This window comes from Dipodomys ordii, unplaced genomic scaffold, assembly GCF_000151885.1.
Source record: "Dipodomys ordii isolate 6190 unplaced genomic scaffold, Dord_2.0 Scaffold39, whole genome shotgun sequence".
NCBI classification, from domain to species: Eukaryota; Metazoa; Chordata; class Mammalia; order Rodentia; family Heteromyidae; genus Dipodomys; species Dipodomys ordii.
In genome coordinates, this window is record NW_012267255.1 from 11187384 (window position 1) to 11203376 (window position 15993).

Genomic DNA, 15993 nt, shown 5'->3' on the forward strand with positions numbered 1-15993 from the left:
TCTACCACTGAGCCACCTTCCCAGCCCCTCCACTTAATTTTTAAGAGAACACAAAAGCCAGGAGCTGGTGGCTCATACCTGTAATCCTAACAACTCAGGAGGCTGAAATCTAAGGATCCTGGTTCAAAGCCCGCCCAGGCAGGAAAGTCAGTGAGACTCTTACCTCCAATAAACCACCAGAAAACCAGAAATAGTGTTGTGGCTCAAAATGGTAGAGTGCTAGCTTTGAGTAAAAGAGCGCAAGGACAGCACTCAGGCCCCAAGTTCAAGCCCCACAACCAATAACAACAATAAAAAAACACAAAAGGCATAATTGTCTCTGTTAAAACAGCAAGAAATATTTCTTTTTATTATCACCATTATATTGAAAATATATTTACAGTAATTCATTAACTTTAATGTCATCTGTATTTCTGTGATTATGAATATTTGAGAACAGTTTCTAATTTTGTTGCCCTGTTACTTTACATATTGGAATAGTATGTTTTTATAAAGATGCTTTTGAATATATATAGTTTTTAGTTCTCATTAGTGCAGTCTTCTCAGTGACTTACAATATCACAAACTTCTAATAACACTCCACAGTAATACAAATTTGTATATAATGTAATAGATAACTGCCTTAGAACTGCTGAAGCTAGCTTGTTATGTAAAGGGAAAAGCATGGGGAGCCTACTCTGCACCCCATTTATAGTGGGTCCAGAGGGAAGGAGGAATATAGAGATACCCCATCTACCCACTGCCTCTCCTATTAGCATCCATCACCAGGTGGCTATATTTGAAGCTACATTGGCTGTTGCTATCAGTGTCATTTACATTAGGGTTTATTCTTGGTGTAGGGTTTATTCTTGGTCTTGGGCCTTATTGAGGTTTAGAAAAATGTATAATAACATAGAGTTATCATTAGAGTGTCATATAGAATATTTTCAGGGCCTTAAAAATTCTTCCCCTCTCCCCTGGCCCTCAGCAACCACTGAATTTATTTGTTTGTTTATTGATTGATTGATTGATTGATTGTCGGTTGTGGGGCTTGAACTTTGAGCATGGGCACTGTCCCTGTGCTCTTCAGCTCAAGGCGAGCGCTCTACTGCTTGAGCCACAGTGCCATTTCGGTTTTCTAGTGGTTTATTGGAGATAAGAGTCTCATGGACTTTCTTGCCCAGGCTGGCTTTGAACTGTGATCCTCCGATCTCAGCCTCCTGAGTAGCTAGGATTACAGGCGTGAGCCACCAGCACCTGGTTGAATTTTTTTTCATGTCCCATAGTTTTGCTTTTTCTAGATTGTTATGGAGTTAAAATCATACCCAAACTTTTTAAATTGGATTCTTACGAATACTCAGTAATATGCATAAAAGTTTCTTCTATATCCTTTTCATGACTCAGTAGCGCAATTTTCAATGCTGAAGATTCCATTGAATGGTTTACTGATCCATTCACCAGCAGAAGTTGAGTTGTTGCCTAGTTTGGACAATTACAATTAAAGCTGATACAAATACTTGTATTCAGGTTTATGGAAAGGTGTTTTAAAGAAAAAATAATTTAAGACATTGAGTAGAGAATAACTACAAACAGTATGCTGGTGGATTCCAAATAAAGAATTAAGTGGAAAACATTGAATCTTAAAATTCATCCAATTTTAGCTATATGTATGTATTTGGTAGTTTAGGTGTATACATCATGTTGTCTTTATGAACCAGCTGGTCCTCTGCAAATTGAAAAAGAATAAATGTGATGTTTCTTATCAATTTTAGCCTGTTCCCAGAACATTGACATCTATTCTAGAATGCCTCATTATTGCTCATTCAGTTGGAGTGGAAAGTCTTTTTGCTGACTGCATGAAGTAAGTTATCTTAAGTAGTGTTGCTATTAATAATTGAGATATTTTATTATTTTATTCAATTTTGCAGAGAGTTTTAAACTCAGACTATTTTCTTGGGTGCAATGCATGTACTTTAGTGCTACTAGTTACACCAGTTAAGTAGAAAGTATTTATTTAGATATTATTCAAGATATGTGGGATCAATGTTATTTAACCATAGTTATATTAAAGCCAGTGCACATAACCCAACATGGGTCTAAAATATGTATTTCTAAGAAAGCATGTAAGTCATAATAGTAATAACTGGTCAAAACATACATGTTTTAAATTTTATAATTAAAAACAAAAATATGGCTGACTTACATTGAGATGTAGTTTTAGTACTCTAATTTGAACTCCTTTTTTTTTTTTTTAACAGGTGGATTGCAAAGCACTTTGCAAGGTTTTGGTCTGAGAGAAGCTTTGCAAATGTACCCTCCGAGATTCAGAAAAGTTGTCTTGATATGTTGATTCAATCTTTAGTAAGTGTAACCTGAATTCCCATGTTTGTATGTGCAGTCAAAAAGTCAATTCAGTTTTGTATAGTCTCTCAGTGATTGAAATGTCAATATAGAATGTTATTTTTAAAGTAAGATTGGAAAAGCAATTCCAGATAACTCAGGACCACTTAAAGGAAGCTAGAGTTCAGGACCCCATAACCAGCAAAAATAATAATAAGAGGAATGGCTGAAAATTTCCTTTATATAGAGAAAGAAAAGGATATCCAGATCAAGAAGTCCAAAAGGCCTTAAGTAAGATGAATAAAAATCTACACCAAGATACCTTTAAAAAAAATTGTGAAAATACCATACAGAGGGGTTACAATTACATGGGCAAGGTAATGAATTGTTTTTTTTTTTGGGGTCCGGTCGTGGGCCTGAACTCTGGGCCGGGGCGCTATCCCTCAGCTCTTCAGCTCAAGGCTAGCACTCTACCACTTGAGCCACAGCCCCACTTCTGGCTTTTTTTTTTCTGCTTATGTGGTGCTGAGGAATCGAACCCAGGGTCTCATGCATGCAAGACAAGTGCTGTACCACTGAGCCACCTTCCCAGCCCCAAGCTGTCATCATCTCTCTTACCTCCTTTGGAATTTCTATAATGTCTGTATCGATCTTATCTAGGGTGTCCATAAACCCTTGCTCTTTCCTTATTTTCTTTTTTTGGGGCTCTATCTCAGGGCCTCGATGCTGTCCCTGAGCTTTTAGCTAAAGGCTAGCACTCTACCACTTGAGTCACCACTCCTAGCTTTTGATGGTTACATGGAAATAAGAGTCTTGTGGACTTTCCTGTCCAGGCTGGCTTCAAACTATGATTCTCAGATCTCAGCCTCCTTAATCATTGGATTAAGTTCTTTGAGTTTGCTGATCCTTTCTCCTATTTTGGTTTGTTTACTGTTGAATCTTCCTAGTGAATTTTTAAATTTATAAATTACATTTTTCATCTCAGTGATTTTTGTTTGTATTTCATGTTTTCTATCTCTTAACATCCTGAGCTTGGTGACTATCTTTAGTAGTTATTTTGAACTTCTGTCAGGTAAATTATATACAATTGCATTTCTCCTCTGTTTATAGTTCATCTTTTATTAATACTTCATTTTATGCATTGTGGATATTTTGAGTTTTAAAGATTGAAAATTTGTAACAACTCTGCAGTAAGTCTTATTAGTGTCATTTTTTCCAATAGTAATGTGTCCTTACTTTGTGCCTTTATGTCATTTTTTTGTTATTTTCAGTTTCTTTTTCACTACTGTTAGTCTATTACAGTTATATGTGATCAGTGATCTTTGATGTTACTATTGTAAATTTTTTTTGGGGGGGGGTGTCAGTTGTGGGGCTTGAATTCTAGGCTTGGGCCCTGTCCCTATGCTCTTTACCTCAAGGTGAGTACTCTACCACTTGAGCCACAGCGCCACTTCTGTTTTTCTAGTGGTTTATTGGAGATAAGAGTCTCACTGACTTTCCTGCCTGGGCTGGCTTTGAACCATGATCCTCAGATTTCAGCCTCCTGACTAGCTAGGATTATAGGCATGAGCCACTGCTGCCCAGCTTATAAATGTTTTTGAGTTACCACAAACTACCCACATAAATAGCAAGTTTAATGTGTGTGTGTGTGTGTGTGTGTGTGTGTGTGTGTGTGTGTGTTGGATTGTTCCACTGACCTTCTCTCTCCCCATCTCTCTCCATCTCTTGCTCTCCTCAGCCCTTCTTATTCTCTGAGAAACAGCAATATTGAAATTGGGCCAATTAATAACCCCATAATGAATCTGAGTGTTCAGTACAGAGAAAGTCACATGGTTATCACCTTAAATCAAAAGCTTAGTGAGGAAGTCATGTCAGAAGTCAAGATAGGCCAGACTTGGTGGTACATGGTATAAACCTAGCACTTAAAGGTAGAGGCAAGAGGAGTGTGTCTTTGAGGCTAGTCTGGGCTACATAAAAGACCCACTCTCAAAAAAAAAAAAAAACCTGAAAATCAGGTCTATTATACTAAGCAATTAGCCAAATTGTGAGTACAAAGGAAACGTTTTTGAAGGAAATTAAAATCTTGGCTCCTGTGAACACACAGATAAGAAAGCAAACTTTTTTTTTTTTGGGGGTCCGGTCATGGGGCCTGAACTTGGGGCCTGGGTGCTGTCCCTCAGCTCTTCAGCTCAAGGCTAGCGCTCTACCACTGGAGTCAAGCACCACTCTGGCTTTTTCTGTTTATGTGGTGCTGAGGAATTGAACCCAGGGCCTCTGGCATGCAAAGCAAGCGCTCTACCACTGAGCCACCTTCCCAGCCCCAAGAAAGCAAAACTTTTTTGCTGATATAGAGAATGTTTTAATGGTCTCTATATAAGATCAAATCAGCCACAACAAACTTTTATGAAATCCTAATCAGGATCAAGGCCCTAATGCTTCACTTCTGTGAAGGCTAAGAGAAATGAAGAAGCTGCATTAAAACAATTTGACTAGCAGAGGTTAGTTCATGAGTTTAAGAAAGAATCTACAACTGTAACATATCAATATGGGTGAAGAGCAGGTGTTGATGGCAAAGAAGCTGCAGAAAGTTATCCAGAAAACCTAGTGAAGATAATTGATAGACTAAAGAGCTTTAAATTGGAAGAAGACGCCATCTAGGACATCCATAGCTAGAGAGAATCAATGACTGACTTAAAAAAGCTTCAAATAACATGCTATCTCTTGTTAGGGACTAATGTAGCTGATTACTCTAAGTTGAAGCCAGTGCTGATTTACCATTCTGAGAATCCTAAGCCCCTTAAGGATTGAACTAAATCTCTGTGCTTTGTAAATGGAGCAGCTGGGCCAGGGTAATACATCTGTTTACAATATGGTTTGCTGAATATTTTAAGTCCACTGTAGATCTTTCAGGGTATTACTGCTCATTAACTATGTACTTTAAATTAATATTATATAAACTTAGATGATAAAGCAGAGATGAGGTTTGAGAGAATTGACTCAAATTTTGGAAGACGTTCTATTGGTAAAATATTACCAAACCATAGCATATTGTAGAGAAATCAGTCATGATAGCGGCAAACTTATTTTTTGTCCTATTATAAGAAATAATCACAGCTACCTTAACCTTCATCAATTACTACCCTGATTAGTTAGCAGCCAGAAACACCAAACACAACCTCCACCAGCAAAAAGTCTGTACTCATAGAGACTCCGATGGTTAATATTTTAGCCATAAAGTGTTTTTAATCAAGTTGTTTACATTTCTTTAGGCATAATGCTGTTGCACACTTAATAGTCTGCAGTACAGTATAAATAACTTCTGTGTGCTCTACACAATGAAAAATTTCATGTGACTTGCACTACTGTAACTCATTGCACAACATTGTGACAGTCTGGAACTAAACTCTTCTCTGAGGTATGCTTGTAATCATTTCACGTGAGTTGGCTTCTATCCTTGCCTTCTTATTCTTTTGTTTGAAGCTTATCTCTTTGATTCTTCATTTTCCTTGCCATGTGTTGCACACACCCACATATTTTTTCCTGCATATTAGACAGAACAGCCAGGCTTTTTGTACTGGCCTTCTGCTGGAGAAGACCTTTGCCAACCAGCTCAGCTAGAGATACTGGGATCATCTCAAATCATCTTGCTAATCTAACTTGGTGTCTTTGTTGTTCATGACTCCTAGGAATGTCCAGTGAGACTGGAGCACGTTCCTTGTATAGCCTCTGAAAAGTTGACACCCAGTTCATCTCTGTGTAGTTTGGTCTGTACTGAGCCAAGGAAGAAAGTTCAAGTGACTAGTTGCAGGCTGACTATGCCAGGCTATCTACTGTTGTTGTTGTTGTTTCTTTTTTCAATGGAACATGTCCATGTCTGTTAATGCCACCCTGACCCTCGGTGGCTAAGGTATGGTAGGTCTCCTTATCACTCTAAAACAAGGAAGACAGAAGTTGATTCTTTGTGAAGCCTCCATAAAAACTAGGGCTATAGATTCACATTCCAGTTCTGTCTCTCCCCAGAGAGTTGAGAACTAGGTTTAATTTTTTTTTTTTTTTTGGTTCACTCACTTTGTGCTATGCTAAGGTAAGAGACTGATTCCCAGCCCAAACCACCTTCTCTTTTCTCAGTAATCCTCAAGCATAACTGCATTATTCTGGGGTTTTATTACTACCCCAAGACAAGCAAGACAAAGCCAGTCCTCTGGGAATGATCTAGAAAAATTAAGATGTTTTTGGTAAGCTCCAACTCTTTGTGTCCCAGGACAGAAACTGGGAGCTGGACTTGTAGTAAGAGATATCTCAGATTTCCCTACCAGCTTTATAATAATTCATTTGTAACATTTCAAGTCATGGTTTAACTATTTTCTTGTTCTTAAACTGTTTAAATCCTTTTAAAATATACAAATTTTTGCCCTGTTGAGCCTAATTAAGCTGATATATGTGTGAATATATATGTGTGTGTATATATATATATATATATATATATACATACACATATATATACACATACATGCTCAGTTACTAATTTTAAGGATAAAGGGTAAATGCCTATTTGACTAACTTGATATCACAAGTATTAAGAAATAGTATGAATTATAATATATAATGTTAGGATAACGGAAGGCAGCTGGAAAAAATTCAAGTTGAATTCACACCTCATATGTCATAGTAGGGATATATTCCAAATAAGTCAGATATTTGAATGTTAAAAATTCAGCAATTAAAATCCTATAATATATAGTGTCATTACTTTGTAATCTTGCACAGAATGGAGCTACAAAATTCAGAAGCAACAAAGGAAATTTGATTACATAAAAACATACCATCTCTACATAGTAAAAATGCCCTAAAAAGAGTTGGATTTTTGTTTTTTGTTTTTTTCTAGTTGTCGGGCTTGAACTCAGGGTCTGGGCGCTGTCTCTGAGCTCTTTTGCTCAAGGCAGGTGCTCTACCACTTTGAGCAATAGCTTCACTTCTGGTTTTTGTATGGGTAATTGGAGATAAGAGTCTCATGGGGACTTTTCTGCCTGGACTGGCTTCAAACCATGATCCTCAGATCTTGGCCTCAAGAGTAGCTAAGATTATAGATATGAGCTAAAAGAGTATTCTTTTTTTAAAAGATCTTAAGCACTGTCAGAAAAAACAAGTTATATATAGTTCATACATTTATAGTATAAATTCTAACAGAGTTTCTACAGATTGATTTTTTTAATGGAAAGCTAAAGCTAGTATAGAATTAAAAGGTCACAAAAGAAATTCAATATCTTTTCATATGAATAGCAGACTCTGTAGTTCATTTAAGAAATGGTCATTGAGGGCGGGGCTGGGTGGACATGGAGATGGGAAGGGATAGGAAGGGGAAACAGGAGGCAACAATGCTTGATAAGAAATGTACTCATTACCTGGCCCATGTAATTGTAACCCCTCTGTATGGTATTTTCACAAAAAAAAAAAAGAAAGAAAGAAATGGACATTGAAACTATAGCATCCTACTATTTTCTACCTTTCAAAATGGTAAAAATAAGGAAATTGGTTCTATATTGTACGACGTACAGAAATGTATTAATTAATTCCTGGGAGAGCATGAGTTAATGTGGCTTTTGCTCTGTTTTCCAAACTTTTTTGACTGGCTAAAGCTAAGTGGGTTTTTTTTCCCATTATAGCCCATCTGATAATATATAACTGAAACGAGTTTCAGAACTCTTTCTTTCGTTTTTCTTTTTTAGTACTGATTTTGAACAACTAAATACATGTCTCCAGACTGATAGGGAAGAATCTGAATCTGAATCTGCATTGAACATACGTTGGCAGTATTTGGCTACCCTGGTATCTTAGTTCATATCTTCTGGGCCCATATTTATATACTCTGATCATTGCTGTAGCAATCTAGCTGCACACAGGTGTGATCTGACAGCACTGTTGCTCAGCTATTTCATATTCTTTCTCACTTCCTATTCTGTGGTGTCGGAGCTGGCCCACATGGGATACCTACACCTCAACAGTTCTTTACTTAGTTTGCTTGCTTGTTTGCAATGCTAAGATTGAATCCAGGGCTCATACATGCAAGGCAAGCACTCTGTCAATAGCTATATCTCCAGCATAGCCATGCTGAACCTTGTAATCCTGGCAATGAAAGGGAGTTGACACTCCAGAGAGTAACTTTTGACCAAGCGAGATGGGAACCAGTGGTTAAATGTTTCTTCTTTGTCTCTTGAATGGTTAATTCAAAGTTCATCCTCCATATTTGTCATAAGGGAGTCCTACACAAGACTAACTCCCAGGCAGTGAATACTCTGTCAGTATTTCTCAAACTGATGTATATATAAACCACTTAGCAATTGTGTTTAAATACAGATTTAAACTCAGTAACTGAAATGATGACCCACGGAGCCCAGATTTGTAACAGGCTATGACTGATGCTAGTGCTGCATGCACACTTTGAATATAAGAAGCTAGAAAACATACCTGTAGCCTCACTTTCTTCCCTTCCCTGTTTTTTTCTCCCTGGGCCTTGAATCCCCTAAAATAAGCTATCTATGGACAAACCTATTTCTCCCTTTCAGTTTTTCTACAGAACCCATGCTAAGAAATATAGTGTTAACCCATTAACTCTATAGATAAAATACATATATATGTAAAATGTTTACACAAGGTAATTTGTTAATATAACAACAAAACATTGGAAACAATGTAAATGTCTAAATCAAGAACTAATTAAATGATGTATCTATATTATAGACTATTAAATAGCTATTAATACAATAACAGGACGAGAAGTGGTATTGCATACCTATAATCCCAGCACTCAGAAGGAGAGGAAGGAAGGAGGATAACATCTGGGTTACATCATGAATTCAAGAATATTAATAGGTGGAGGCAACAATGCTTGATAAGAAATGTACTCATTATCTTGCCCATGTAGTTGTAACCCCTCTATATGGTAATTTCACTATAAAAAAAAAATATCAGGGGCTGGGAAGGTGGCTCAGTGGTAGAGCGCTTGCCTTGCATGCATGAGGCCCTGGGTTCAATTCCTCAGCACCACACAAGCAAAAAGAAAAAAAAAATATCGAAGGCTACGTATTGATACCCAGTCTCTCACAAAAATGAAATCCCAAGATAGTAAAAGGGCTCTCCATACATTGACAAGAAAAAATGTTAAGGTGTATGCTAAGTGTAAAAGACAAAGTAGAATGTACGGTATGCTGTCTCCATTTGAATTAAATAAGGGAACACAGTGTGTGTGGACATGCGTGTATGCGTGTGTGCGTGTGCACGTGCCCACGCACCCACGCATGTACACATGATTGTATGTGTGTTGTACAAAATCATTCTGGAAGGATAAAGAAAAATAATACTGACTTGAAATTGGTTAGTATGGGACAAAAAGAAGGACTTTTCCTAGTATTACCTCTGGCCTAGAAGTATATTTTATTTCTTCTTTGAAATTCAAGATACTCTGACATTTAATATTTGTCATATATTCAAATCATTATGAAAAATAGTTTATATTATCATTTAATTGTATCTGTATTTTAGTTTTCTAAGAAATTCTAAGCTATATTATAAACTGTACTCTGTATCTCTACTGTAAAAAATTACTGTTAGAGCACATGGCATTATACATATAGTAAGCACTACTGCTATCTGCCAAATTGATTTGCATACCCTGCATTTGGTTCCACAATCAGAATAATGCCTATAGTGGAGTAAATTGGGCTTACTGCCTAAGATTCTTAGTAATTGCACTATTACTCAGAAAGTCACTATAGGAGGAAAGATTATAGTACTAAAAAAATAAAATAAAAGACTTGAGCTGGATGTTTATGTCTGTAAACCTAGCTACGTAAGAGGATAATCAAAATTCAAAGCCAGCCTGAGAAAAAAAAATGTCCACAGATTCTTATCTCCAAAAATAATCAACAAAAGCAGACTTGAAGCATGCCTCAAGTTGTAGACCACCAGTCAAGCAAGCCAAGTGAGCACAAGGACCTGAATTCAAGCCCCAGGACTAGCAAACACAGCAGCACAACAAAAACCTCAAATAATGGCAAAGTATGTTCTTTTCTCTGTTAAAGCAATGGAAATACATGACGCATTTTAAAAAATTCTTGCTAAGCCGGGCACCGGTGGCTCACGCCTGTAATCCTAGCTACTCAGGAGGCTGAGATCTGAGGATTGCGGTTCAAAGCCAGCCCGGGCAGGAAAGTTCGTGAGACTCTTATCTCCAATAAACCCCTAGAAAACTGGCAGTGTTTCTTTGGCTCAAGCGGTAGAGTGCTCGCCTTGAGCTGAAGAGCACAGGGACAGCGCCCAAAGCCTAGAGTTCAAGCCCCCCGACCAACCAAAAAAAAAAAACTTCTTGCTAAGAATGTAAAAATGTTAAGGTTTTAATGTTCCAGGATTAAACTTAAGTTATCTTAGAAATCCACTTACATTCTTAGTCTCTATGTTAAAGGACCAGTGAGACTACCTGAGTGTTTACTATGACCTAGTTCCTTACTAGGCTCCAGGGAGACCAGACATGGTTTCACACTCATTGAACATACAGCATAGTGAGGGAGACAGACATTAATCATGTGTTCATGTTTGAATAACTGCAAATGATTTAAGCACTTTAAAAAAAAGGGCCAGTTCTTTGAGACAAAGGAATCTGATGTAGGTGTGGGATCAGGGAAGACATACAATAGATTGAGAAGGTGTGGAAAGCCCATCTCTTGCAGTCCATGCTAAGTCTTTCTTTCTTTCATTCCCATTGCTATATGTTAAACCTATCTCACAACTTAAAAGGCTTGAAACTGATTTGTTATCTCATATTCTGTGGCTTGATTGGATGATTCTTCTGCTGATCTTGCTTGTGGCTATATCAAGTTCCTCTTGTGGCTAGGCTCGAAGCTTTGTTGTCTGTTCTCTTCTTTCCCTCCTTCTCCTTTACTTTTCTACTCCTTTCTTTCCTTCTGTTTGTTTGTTTTTAAGTATTGAAATTTGAACTCAAGGCCTTTTACCTGCTAGGCAGGCACTCTAGCATTTGAATGATAATACTACCCTTTTTTGCCCTACCTATTTTTCAGCTAAGATCTTGCATTTTTGCCCAGATAATGATCCTCCTAGTGGGAGATAAAGGATGGGGTAACAGTGATTAAAAACAAATGTACTTATTGCCTTACCTATGTAACTGTAACCCCCAGATCATCACCTTTTCAATTAAAAAAATGGTTCTCCTACCTGTTCCTCCCACATAACTGGGATTACAGATGTGAACTACCATGCCCTACTTATTGAGATGGGATCTTGCTAACTTCTGGACCAGAATGACCTAGAATCATAATCTACTCTGCCTTCCAAACAGCTGGGATTAAAAAGCCACCATATCCAACCCACACAATCTTTCTTTCCAAGCTTTTTTCTTAAAAGGCTTTTCCTAGTGGTTCCAGGATTCTAAGAGGATAGAGGCAGAAGCTGCAAGATTTCTTGAGACTTAGGCTCTGGAACTTGCACTTCACCATTAAAACAAATGAAAAGATCAGTCCATATTCAAGGCGTGAGGAAATAGAGTATACCTCTTGATGAATGGAGCTGCAAAGAATTTTTGGCCATGTTGTTGTTTTAATCTACTGTAGTCTGTAAGGTAATAAATTAATGTTTTCTAAGCATTGTTTTAAGAACTAGAAACCCAACACCAACAAGATGCGTCATATTTGCCATTTTTTCCTGTTTCTTGGATTTGTGAGATGTCATTCCACTTTTCATAGAAATTATTATTTGTGAATATATATTCTGTGGCATAAAATGAATCATTACTAAATGAAAAAATATAGCAAATAGAATCTTTGCAAATTAGAAAAGAGAAAGAATAAGTAATTTTTAGCCTTTCTGAATTTTTCACTTAAGGACATATATTTTATGATTATAAAAGAGCTCCTGCTAAATCAGTATAGACCTATAGTTATAGATTATCTCTATAGACATATACTTTATTTGTTTGTAAAAAGGTTTCCTTCTGTCATCAATGCTGGCCTAGAACTCAGGTAGAGCCCAGGCTTTCTCAAACTCACAATCTTCCTGAATGCTGGGATAACAGGCATGAACCTCTACACCTGACTCTGCACACAAATGAACTCAGTAATGATATTCTCAGAGAAGTCAACGTTGTTTTCTTTGTAGTTCTAAATTTTATTCTCAGGTTTATTTAGCTACCTTTCAGAGTTGGTTTTCCTAGTTCAAAATTTGCCCTTTTGGATAATTTTGAATGAATGAATGAATGAATGAACGAATGAATGAATATTTTAATTAAAGTTACAATGATAGTATCTATCTGATTGAAGTGAGTCATCGTGGGAGGGAGAGTGGACCTGAAACTTTTTTTGTTATGAGCAGTAATTCCACCTAACCTTTTTGTTTTTAATTCCATATTTTTTTAAATTCCTGTATATTTTTTTTTAAATTCTAGAGTGATAAGAATGCCGCTTTTCTTCTGATGGAAAGTGATAGGCTGATCCTCAGTTTACCCAGAGTAAAATGGACAGAAGCTGCATTGGCCATGGCATCTCAGCTCCAAGAACAGTGCATTGCCTTTATTGTAGAAAACTTCCCCAGCATCATTCAGAGTGAAAATTTCACTCTTTTCCTACAGGTACTATGTCTAAAATTTTATCCTTTATTTAATCTTCTCTTTGTTTTCTAATTTTAATTATGTAAGAGATTTTTAAGTGCAGGTTGCCTTTGATTAAATTAGTGTGATTTAAATAAATTCCATAGCAGATGGCAGAGTTAGCATGATGGACAGGATGTGGGCTCACAACACAAGGCAGGCAGGAAGGACAGGTTTGAGTCCACTGGCAAGGCATACCGTGACACTAGCCAGCTCTGTCAGTCACCAGAGCCACATTTTAGAAATAAGAATCATAGATTTTTCTTTCCCTTTAGATTAAACCCAGAGCATATGCTTGCTTTGCTACACCTCTACCCATGATATTGTTTTGATCAGTAATACAATTATGGTCCCTGCAGAATTCCCTCTCTGACTTAGCAGCTACCTTCTCTAGAAGCAGTCATTGCATAAAGAATTCTTACTGCATATTTCTAGGTTCTGATACTAGAACTGTGTTGTCTCCTAAAAACAGTATGCATGTAGGATATATAATATGCAGATTTTTTAACAAAGGAATAGGAAAAGGCACTTATGATTTCTGGTGTTGAACTCTCATAGTCAGTTAAGATGGTTATTCTGCTTTCATGCTAGGCTTTCATATTTCTTACATATATTTTCATGTTTCTACTGAAAATCACTATGTATGTTTTACAGTCACAAGCGATGAGCAGCACAGCTGATTTGTTGGACAAAATTTTAAAAGCAATTGAAGAAAATATTACCACTGAAAATAGTTGCTCTCTTTTTATGGCTCTGGAAACATTACTGAACTCTGAAAATACACAAGAAATGGTACTAAATGTAATATAATTCATTAAAATAATGTAATATTGGAAGTGTTTGGAGATTTTAAATTACTTGTGTGGGTTTTTTTCTTTTTTCTTTTTCTTTTTCTTTCTTTCTTTTTTTTTTGTCAGTCGTAGGGCTTGAACTCTGGGCCTGAGCGCTGCCCCTCAGCTCTTCAGCTCAAAGCAAGTGCTCTACCACTTGACCCACAGCACCATGTCCGGTTTTCCAAGTGGTTTATTGGAGATAAGAGTCTCACGGACTTTTCCTGCCTGGGCTGACTTTGAACCATGATCCTCAGATATCAGCTTCCTGAGTAGCTAGGATTACAGGTGTGAGGCACCAGCACCCAGCTACTTGTGTGTTTTAAATATTGCATGAGTCAATGAAGCTAGGCAGTAGATACCTGGGGTTGATTATCTTCTCTACTTTTGTGTGTTTTTGCAATTTTCTTTAAAAAACTTGTATTATTGTTGTTGTTAAGAAGTTGTACAGGGCTGGGAAGGTGGCTCAGTGGTAGAGCGCTTGCCTTGCATGCATGAGGCCCTGGGTTCGATTCCTCAACACCACATAAGAAAAAAGAAAAAAGCCAGAAGTGGCGCTGTGGCTCAAGTGGTGGAGCGCTAGCCTTGAGCTTAAGAGATGAGGGACAGTGCCCAGGCCCAGAGTTCAGGCCCCATGACTAGACCCAAAAAAAAAAAAAAAAAGTTATACAAAGGAGTTACAATTCCATAAGTCAGGTTTTGAGTATAGTGTTGGTTGGTCAATGTTACTCCTTTCTTCATTTTCCCCTCTTTATCCTTACCCTGAAGATGTTTGGAATTTTCATAATAGAAAAATTATTTATAGTCTATTCATTTCCAAATGAAATTCTTATAAAAGTTTAGAATTTGGCAGTTTGGCTATTTAATTCTAAACATAGTTTGGTACTCAGCAATATTTTTTAGCAAGATGTAACGAGTATTTCTAGTTACTATACTCAATTTATAGTTATAAAATGAATATTTCAAAAAATATGTTCTTATATGTTCTTAATTTCCTTTCTCTTTAAAATCCTATTTTAAAATTAGACTAGGAAAACAAATTATAAGTATTTCTTATTTTAAAATGCAGCAATGACAGTAAGCTAATTGCAAATTATTGGCATTTTTAGATAAGAATGATAAAATAGTTCAGCATATTTATTAACTTATTCAAGAGTAATAAACTATTTCAACATATTTATTACACTAGTATAGAGTATTTGACCTTGTAATGTCATCGTTGATTTGGAAAGACTGTGGAAGGTATCTATATAAAGGCTTCTGATGCTTTAAAAATGTTCAGCTGTTCAGATTTAACTTCATGTTCACTATTAAATTCTATTAATGAGTAAGCTTTCATAAATAACATGTACCCAACGATCTTAAAAATCTAAGTGATGACATCATTGATCTGGCTTAGGAGTAAGTAGATTCGGAAAGGAATAATGACTGGTTGCTATGACAATGTGGCTCACACCAGCTGCTGATTTGTTGCTTGAACACAGGGTTTTACGTGCACGATCCAAGCTCTGCGTGATAAGCTGTGGATCTTCCTGGTTCAGTCTTTCTATGCTGTTCGTCACACAGAAAGCTGGAAACTGATGAGCACAGATGATCAACAGAAAATCAAAGCAGGTATGTTAGCCTTGAATTTTTTAAATGATCATATTACAGTCTTTGTATGGAAGATATTTTGAGGACATTCTGAATAGTGGTTAGATTAATATTTGTGCTTCTGTTCAATAATAGGATGCTAACCAAAACTAGTGATAGTATGTTAGGCAGTTTCAGTAAATTATGCTTTTTTGCTGCTTTTAGAAAATGAAACTCATTCTCTTTGTATGTATCAATTTTTTGTCCTACTGTAGCAGCCAAATTTGCTTAAAAGCATTCTTGTGAAGAGGTTAGAAGTATAAAAGGATATAATTCATGTAGAACAGATTACTGAACATACTTTCATCCCTCTTTTAAAATACATTTTACCATTAAGATCTTCCTTTTTTTTTCATAAGATACCCTTTCTTGTGGTTTTGCCTAAATTAGATGGCTTTATTTCACAATTGATTGGTTCGGTGATGTGGTGTGTGCTATTGCGGAGTGTCCCTCAGGAGCTGCACAGTGGTCTCTACATTTAATGGATACCATTTGAAACATTAGCATTAAACAAAAGATGTATATTGATCAGAATATATACTTATTTTAAAATATTACTAT

General features: G+C 36.7%; 1 protein-coding gene across 1 annotated transcript in view; it reads left to right on the forward strand.

The window, feature by feature from the left end:
- Nucleotides 1-15993, forward strand: part of Kiaa1107 (KIAA1107 ortholog) — a 65146-nt gene that overhangs the window by 34791 nt on the left and 14362 nt on the right. The window contains exons 8-12 of the mRNA XM_013018376.1: nucleotides 1752-1840; nucleotides 2238-2340; nucleotides 12770-12952; nucleotides 13625-13762; nucleotides 15285-15414. Coding sequence (XP_012873830.1) covers nucleotides 1752-1840; nucleotides 2238-2340; nucleotides 12770-12952; nucleotides 13625-13762; nucleotides 15285-15414 — 643 coding nt within the window. The remainder of the gene's footprint in view (nucleotides 1-1751; nucleotides 1841-2237; nucleotides 2341-12769; nucleotides 12953-13624; nucleotides 13763-15284; nucleotides 15415-15993) is intronic.